The sequence below is a fragment of the Leuresthes tenuis genome, unplaced genomic scaffold (genome assembly GCF_036924035.1).
Source record: "Leuresthes tenuis unplaced genomic scaffold, fLeuTen1.0.hap1 SCAF_20, whole genome shotgun sequence".
Classification (NCBI taxonomy): domain Eukaryota; kingdom Metazoa; phylum Chordata; class Actinopteri; order Atheriniformes; family Atherinopsidae; genus Leuresthes; species Leuresthes tenuis.
This window is the reverse complement of record NW_027325374.1, coordinates 10,771,156-10,780,308: the sequence shown is the minus strand read 5'-3', so window position 1 is coordinate 10,780,308 and position 9,153 is coordinate 10,771,156. Positions and strand designations below refer to the sequence as shown.

The 9,153-nt window shown below is 38.9% G+C and overlaps 1 protein-coding gene across 1 annotated transcript; it reads left to right on the top strand.

The window, feature by feature from the left end:
- Positions 1 to 4,790: 4,790 nt before the first annotated feature.
- LOC140278366 (CD63 antigen-like) lies at positions 4,791 to 8,950 on the top strand. The gene is given in 5 exon segments (XM_072373351.1): positions 4,791 to 4,949; positions 6,111 to 6,299; positions 6,410 to 6,484; positions 6,638 to 6,751; positions 8,427 to 8,950. Coding segments are annotated over 5 exon segments (729 nt in total). The 5' UTR covers positions 4,791 to 4,892; the 3' UTR covers positions 8,721 to 8,950.
- The last annotated feature ends 203 nt before the right edge of the window (positions 8,951 to 9,153 follow it).

Below are 9,153 nucleotides of genomic sequence, written 5' to 3'. Positions count from 1 at the left end.
TAAAACGGCTTTAATGGCCTGTACAGGCTCCTTTTCTCTTTTCAAATGATGAAAGTGCAAATGTTTTGTTTTAGATTTATTCATTCTATTATTCTAACTTTCATTCTAAAATTAGATTCACATCAAGGGCATTTGTGTAGGTTTGATCAGCAAGTAAAGCCACAGAGACACCTTTAGTGAACCTTTACTTTCCTTACAGTCTCTCAAACACGTTACCTGTCAAATAATCTGACAAACACAAAACTGAGAGAACTGATTCTGTTTTCAAAGCAAAGGGAGGTCACATCTTCTATTAATTTGGGATTGACTGATGTCATTTTTCTTCTTTAAATATTTCAAGATGAACAAATAAAAAAAAGCACTTAAGATAAGTGTAAATTGCAATAAAGTCTTTTCAACAGCTCCGATCTCTGGTTGACCACAAATTGAAACTAGATAAATTAAACTTGCTATATAATGGTGTTATGGAATACACATAAGATCACAGCTTTATTCACCACGTATTTATAAGGAATACAAACTAAATTTTCTTTTGCGGCACACTTACGACGCTTTTACAACAGAGGTTGTGTCATAACTTTTGTAAAGCTGCCCGCAAATCTCTGAGTTGTGGTTTATAAATCGACTCATTTGGCTCAGTGGCAGTCACAGCAAGAATGTAAGGAAATGGCTATGTGGCCTGGTATGTCTAAGTGGTACCATGTGGGGGAGGCACATAATTTACGTTGCTGATTGATGGCGCAGACCCAACAAAAGCTTAACTGTTTACTGACGGACAAAGAGAAACACATTGTGGAACATTGTAAATCTCATTTTTGCAAACTTTTAGGTGGATTATACAAAAGAAAAGAAAATGAGATGCTGCACTCTGCCAGAAAGATGTGTTTAGGCCACAAAATACAACAAAGACACAAAAAAGTACAACATTTTTTCTTTCAGGATTTGATCCTTTGTGTGGATCAGTGTTGCTGGACTTGGTGAAGGTTTATTTTCATTTTTACATGTTTTCCAAAGTACAAAGTACTATATGTTTTGTTACATCATGTTAACATGTTGATGCAGGGGTTGACAGATGTGAAGGGGCTTCTTGCTGCATAGCCCAGAGCGGAACATTCTGTACACTGCTTGTGCTCTCTGCAGGAAGAGGATGTGTATATATTTTCAGCATGTTTGGGTCGTTGAAAAAAATCACTGCTGTTGTTTCTGGATAGTTGTGTTTCCTGCGTCTTGGTGATTTCTTTCAATCTTGTTTTTGAGTTTTTCTTTTGGGGTTTTGGTACCCCGTGTACAAAGTGGTACATCACCAATGCCGAGCAGATGCAGCAGCAAACCCACAGCCCTATTTCTGAAAGAGCTGGCATGCTGTCCATCCATTAATCCCTAATCCAATTCGCAGTCATGGATGGGGGCTGGAGGCTATCCCAACTGCCATGTTTTCAGACAGTAAAAGGAAGTCAGAGTACCCAGAGATAACCCACACATAAACGGGGGCAAACTCCACGCAGAAAGGCCCCCATCTGAGACTTAAACTGGGAATTCTTTTTGCTGTGAGGTGCTAACCACCACACCAGGAGCTGGGATACTGTGTAAAATATGAATTTAAAAAAAAAAAGAACAGAATTGAATTATTTGCAAAGCCAATATTGCTGCCATCAAATTCAAGATGGGCTAATATCTTCATGTGAAACAATAAAATGTCTAACTTTCAACATATTAAGTGTTCTTGTATTCTATTGTGAATTAAATATTGTTTTATGAGATTTGTAAATCATTGCTTTCCTGCTTTTGTTACCATTTCACAGTATCTTTTCTTCGAATTGAGGTTGTACTTTTTGGGGTCATCTCAAAAATATGTGGGGCAATCTGAAATGTTGGCTGCTTTTGTTTGGTTTAATGTTGTTGGTCCTTTTGTGATATTGAGTGGCTTGAAGGCTTGAATATCCAATATTTTGAATTTTGATATGATGTCGCAACATCTGTTTGCGATCCAAGGTTCACAAGGTTCTCTATAGCTTGACAGTGTCTAGATCATTAAAGCCACTAAATAAATCAATTATTTCACTGGTATTCAGGTAAGGTTTCACTTGGTATTTGCTCTCCTCATTTCATTCTGAGATTCTGCTGCTCAGGTGAAACATCCAGTCATTTCTAATGTAGTTTATCATGCTTTAAACATTAAGACTGTACAGTGCAGCGGCTCTCTGTGTTTCTCTTTGACTTTCATTGATTTCCTTTGCTTTTGCTGTGTTTGTCCCCATCTCAGTTCAAATCAACTTGCAACCAATCAGTATCTAACCTAAGCACAGTTTCATCCTGGTAGGAGACTGTGGCTCAGGAAGTGGAGCAGTTGTCCACCAATCAGAAGATTAGTGGTCCGATCCCAGGCTGCATTAATTGGTATCAACGACTGTTAGAGAAAGATCAAGGAACAGGCTCCCTTTGTATAGACTAAAATGTGCTGCATGAATGTGTATGTAAATAGTTTGTAGTGAAAAGTGCTTTGTGTGGTCAATGAAACAAAAAAACTGCCATGCAAATGCACTAAATCAATAAAGGCTGACAGATACTTTGCTTCTGTGTTGGTTAAATTTCATAAATATTCAGTGGAAAGTGAGAGCTTTGCAAATGTGCAACCATAAATTGGCCTTTAGTTAATGAACGAAAATAGTAGCTCAAAGTAACAAGACATCAGCCATGCCATGCTGAATACAAATCTTCTCAACTTTGGTCTATTTTGCAGTCACAACCATATAGGATAAAAACTATTGAAAAAAAATTAGGAAGATTTTGTGCTTTTGATACCTGCAACCCTTAAGGATCTTTCCACTGTACATCAATAACACTACTGTACATTCTTCTTTCATTTTGAATTGTTCAATACAAGGCAGATTCACAGCACCACGTCTTGCCTGGATAATTATTCTTATCGTCCAGAACGAATTCAAAGCTTTGAGCAAGTCTTGTGGAATTCAAAACAGGAAAAGCAGAGGGGGAAGGACAGTGTCTTTTTTCTGTGACTGAGTACTTCCAACTATGGTAATGGTTCTGCTTCCTGTTCTCATGAAGTTCTTCAAAGAGATCCCACTGCTGTGTAAATCATCATAGAGCCTGTTCCCATAAACTCCCTCAAAGACAAACTTTTTTATATTTCTATATATTTGCATACTCCATTAAGCATCATTCCACTAACAAACAAAAGGCAGGCCTGGTATTATTGAGGCAAGCCTGTGTCTGGTTGTTAATGAGTTCAAGGTGTGAAGGCTGAAAAGGAGTTCGGTGTGCCCTCTTGTGGTGCACACTTCACCCAGCAGAAATAATCAACTGGTGATGGAGAGTCCATACCGTTACCATTACACTATCATAACAGATGAGGACTTCACAGCTGTAATCTGAAATCATTTTCTTTATCTCTTCTCTCTGAATTTCTTTGCATGCAAATGTGAAAAGGCCGACATAGCTGCATGAACAGAGAGTGAGTGTTAAGAAGAAGAAAGATAAATGCACATGAGTGCTCATAAATGTCCTTTGACCCACGACCGATAAACCAGTCTCTTGACATTACAGCTTTGTCAGAAAAACTTCTTGACACAGCCAAAAATGTTTTATCATCACATTTACCGCAATGTACATTCAAGGATCCAGCTGTGATTCAGTAGTTTATAAGGACAGAAGGAAAAACAGAGGGAAGTTTTTGATGCTATGTCTGAAATTACAAAGCAGCATGCCTCCTCACAGCCTGATGCACTCTGGCTTGAGCTCTAAGAAAAGCAGGAAAGGGGAAAAAAGCGAAACCACCGAGGGGGCCGAGGAGATTGAAGCAGTGAGGAACAGAAGACATTCTGGCATCCCTTCAGCTCTCTTCATGCTGCAGCCGAAGGCCTCGGCCCTTTTCCAGCTTATGGAGTCAAACTGACTTTTCTGCAGTGGCTCCACATTCATATGTTGGTGATGGAACTCAGACATATGCTGAACAGTTTTTGATATTGTGCTTGTGTGTATTTTATTGTAATTTGTACATAGTAGTTTCTCTTTTCTTGTCTTTCTTTTGCAGTTGCTCTTCCTTTCCCTGTTGCTCATGCCTACACATGCCCCTCTTGCACTCATATAGTTGCCCAATAAGCTTACACAATACACAAACAACAAAACAAACAAGCAAGCACAGAAGAACTGATCAGAGAGCTCTTTCGTCACCATAAAAATAAATAAAATCTGTGTTTTTAGAAATCTTGTCCTGTGTTCTGGTAACACTTTTTTAAAATTGTAATCTATATATAGGTTCACTGCATTTTTGGTTGTTTTGCAGAGCTTTGTTCTTGTTCACAGTATTGTAATATGCTGCACCACAGTTTAAAATGAATGCATGAATGCATTTTCTTATGATGCCAGTGGCTGAAGGTATCATGCAAACTGGGGCTAGTAAAACAACCCCTGATCGCCAACTGGAAAACATTCCAGAAAGATACATGAAAATACTATAATGGTAGATAAAGAGTCATGAGAAATGAGAAAAAACAAAGTGAAAGTTTTGTGTTTCGTGCAGTCGAAGAGTTGGGATGCGTTACCCACAGTCCCAGGTACGCATTACCTGTCCATTTATAGAAGACTGCCTACTGTTAGATTAGCACTTTGTTCAGCTTCTACCAATCAGCATTATGTAATGCTGCAATGCAAATTAACAGGAGCTTCTAACAGGAGCTTTATATTTTCATCTGATACATCATTTTCAAATGTTATCAGGCCTCCGGTTAATTTTCATATGGTTGTAGGACACTCACCACTGAACTGCACTTGGAGCGTAGACTGCCTCTTTTCACACCTTGATCAAGGAAAGACAACTTTTCCCCTTTTCCTTATTTAACTTGAACACATCAGTGACTTTTCCTAGCCTCACGATGTGCGGTTTCTGCAGCATCAAATGTGTGTTTATTTTCTTCAACACGCTCTTCTTGGTAAGTAAAGGCACTCATTTAATTTTTGAATGAAAGTGTGGAGAGAGGGGACGATCGGGTTAAGGAATACAATAAACTGAGTTAAAGACAGTGGGACTTTTTAAAGCTCATAATCTTGATTGTATGAAAAGCTGATCAGGAAAAGTAGAGATAGTAATAGGAAGGATAGAGGAGGTAGAGGAGGCAAAGAAATATTTTATGTAGTATTAAGTATTAGTATTATGAAATGGGTGCAGCAATTTATGATTATGTGCAAAAACAAATTTGGAATAAGCAAAACAGAGTTTGTACAATCCTAACAAGCCCGAAAGTCAATATTTGGTTTGAGCACCGTTATTCTTCAACACAGCCTGAACCCTCTTTGACAAGCTTTCTTGTCATTTCTTTTAAGTAGTCTTCGGGAATAGTTCTCCAGGCTAAGCCCTTTTTTGGACGTTGGCTGCCATATATTTCATTCTCTGTTAGGATGATCCCACATTGCTCCAATAATGTTGAGCTCCGGGCTCTGGGGAGGATTTACTGCTCCATGAGACCTGTTACCAATTTTTTCACTCCATTTTTGTGTCATGTGGCATACTTCAGCCTTTTCTCCCTGTTTCCCTTCCTTTTTGGTCCAGAACTACGTTCTGTGTCTGCCAATAATATTGTATATTATCTTTGATATTTTCTTTAGCTACAACTAAAGAAACTGGAACAAATTCTGTACTGCTGCTTTTGTTAGCTTACTGGACCAGAGCAATATTTCAGTTAGTTGTCAAATATGCAATCATCTGAACATGGTGGCATTTAGGAACTGGACTGAAAGTGAATGAAAAGCAGCCAATGTCCAAATAAAAACAACTGAAAGAGCTTCCAAAAGCCTGGAGTGCTATCGCTCAAGAAAACTTTGAGAAGATTTCAAGGAAGTCTGGCTCCTTTGGAGCAATATCTAAAGACAACTTCTACACTACAATACTGTACCTCAAATATGCCAACGATTCACACATAAATGTCATTACTTGTGAGCAAAGCTAGATCATTCTCCTGCCCGCTTTGCTTTTAGTTTTTCCTCTCAGTGATTTAGGTTAGCAGGAGACTGCCATTACATTAAAAGCAGAACTGGGTTCATGGCGTTTAATGCTGCTATATGCAGCACAGCATTAATGTTGAGTTGTTTTTCAGGCATCAGGGGTCGCCCTTATCACAATTGGAGTGCTGCAATATTCGACTTATGCACAGATGGGAACCTTTACAGGGAACAGCTTGTCTAAGATTGCTATAGTCCTCATTGCAGTGGGTGTTGCCATCACCCTCATATCCATCTTGGGCCATTTTGGGGCATTCATTAACAATTCTTCCATGGTGTCTTGTGTAAGTATCATCTGCTCCTGATTGAGTTTGACATCATGTCCTCCATATGACATAAGATCATTAAACAGAGATGGAACTGATTTCTCTCACTCTGTTTCTCCATTAACTAGTTCATCTGCATTCTGATAGTGATCATCCTTTTAGAGATATTCACAGGAGCTGCCTTTTATATACTTCGCAGCAGGGTAAGAAACTAATCCCTCCCAAAGGGGACTGCTTGAGATCAAGGTCAAAAAATAACAGTGCCTCTGAAGGGATAATAGATGTGACATTACTTTGAAAAAAAAACAAAGCTCTAGTGCCATCAAGACAATATTTTAATCTTATTTTCTCTGTAGACTGTCCTTCTGCAGATGACTCAGATGAATAGTGCTCTGAACACCAAAGCACAAGGGGTGATCAATGAATACAGCCTGGAGAAGAGACACGCCATCGACAGGATTCAGGAAAAGGTGACACATGCAGAGCTTAACGTTTTGTAGATATAAGTGATGCTTCAGAGGCTGGAGAGAATGTGTGGTACATGACAGAAATATTTGCAGAGCAGTTTATCCTAATCAAGGGAAAAAATACTGAGTAATGAGAAATGGGTTTGTGGCAACTGGCTTATCAAACTATGCCACACTTCAAAGCAAGCCTCAGGATCAGGTGATAACACAGGTGTTGTCAAAAGGCAACCTGGAAGGTTGGTGGTGTGATCCTCAGTCCCTCCAGGTGTTTAAGTGTCACTTGGCAAAACACGAAACACGAAAGTGTCAATGATGCCCGAGAGAACCTTGCATGGTAGCTCTGTTGCTGTTAAAGTGTAAATGAATGAGAAAAACATGATAATTTGTCTTGAAGAGCCACTGAGATTTAAAGGTGTTCTGCAAGAGCATATGAATAGACAATATGAAATGAATTTGGAATTGCAAAGGCCAATTCATGCTATCAACATCTACGTAAGGATCTGTATGATATGCACTGAGATTTTACATTTACATTCAATTATTTAGCAGACGCTTTTATCTAAAGCAACTTACAATGGAGGAACATTGTTCAAGGTCAGACGAAGAAAAACCTTCATCTGTGCAAAATCGATGCATATCTGCTCCAATGACAGAGCAAAAGTAGTACAGGTAAGGTAATACAAAGTAAGTTCAGGTTAGGGTGTTACAGATGTTAGGAGAGGAGGGGTTCCCTGAAAAGATGAGTGTTCAAGGGATTTATTAAACCGGAGTGGGGGACCCTGCTCTCAAGCACTTGGTAGCTCGTTCCACCTTCGTAGAACCACAAATGAGTTATGTCTTGACTGTGTACAGGATAACTGTGCTAACTGTGCATGAACCAGTGCAACAATAATACAATTTCTTGGATGTAGTTCCGACCGCTGGGATAGGCTCCAGCCCCCCTGTGACCCAACTAACGGATTAAGCGGGTATAGAAAATGGATGGATGAATGTAGTTCCTATCAGCCAAGTTGCCAACATAAATAAAGAAGGAAAGAAAAAAGAAAGCTGTCATTCCATGTCTTTCAAAATCATAAGAATAATCAGATTTCTTCTTTTTTTACTACCTTGTCAAGTGATACTTTTACAAGGAATGAGAGGGGGGGTTTAACAGCCCAGCAAGTGCCACCATGATTCCATGCGCATGGATTATTATTGCAAAACCGAGAGCACAGTTTAATAATCCATGTGCACGGACTGCAAAACCACCACCCTTCCAATTTCCTGCTGTAGGCTTGTTTGCTGCTTAATAAGGCTTGTAGAGAATAAGGAATAGGGTCAGTGTTGTTGTCAAAACACTTAATGAGAAACCGTGAGACTGTACATATTCATGGTTTCTATAAACATATTTGTACAAATTACTTTAAACTTTCAACATCTAAAACCTACACAACAACAAATGAAAAGACAAAACAATGTTTTCAGTTATCCCAAAAAGAGATCTTCCATATAAGTAAGTTAGGACATTTATTTTAACACTAAGTTGAACCCCTATACCGTGTTGCCTGCAAAGAAATCGCTCCTGAATGTGATTATGCTGTAAAATGAGGAGCAACAGAGGGAAGGAACATAGTTAATCTTTATGTAAAAGTAGTACAGTGAGCAGCTGACACCATTGTATCATAACTTGTTCTTGCAGTTTAAATGCTGTGGTGCAAGTAGTTACGCTGACTGGTCCCAAAGTGTAGGCTGGGAAAACCACGATGCCGTGCCAGATTCCTGTTGCTTATTGAAGAGTCAAGGCTGTGGACAGGACAAGGAGAAAGTTAACAAAAAGGTCTGCTGGGGAATCCCAACATAACAGTTTCACATTTTTCTGTGAGTGAAAATAGCAATCGCTATTTTTTTTTGCTTGTTACAGGTCTTTGGAGTGATATTAGGCTTGTGCTTGTGTATTGACATAAAACGAAAGAACTATGAAGACATCAGCTAATTCATCATCTCAGCCATCTTGCACTCTAAAAACACCTCTGATCTATTTAATTTGTTTTACCAAACTCTGTTTCATTGCTCCCAGACGACTTCTATATACACTTGTGTGATTATTGATCTGCTTATCATACTTTTACGTTCTCCAATTGTGTCCTTTCCAGTAAGATTTCTAACAAAGGAAAGCTGTTTGATCGGTTATGATGACATTGGAAACATCTGTAATATCAATCTTACATTATGCAATAAATATGTGATATACACCGGGTGATGTAGTTTGGTCAAGTTTGTCCTTGTATAATAGTTGATTATGGGAGAATTTTTTTAAAGCCCTTGCCCCACCAGGAAAACTGATCACTGTCATGAAGAACTATTTTGGGCCTGTGCATCTCTGATCTGAGCTGAGTATGACTAATCCGAAGAGGCAAAATCTTTGT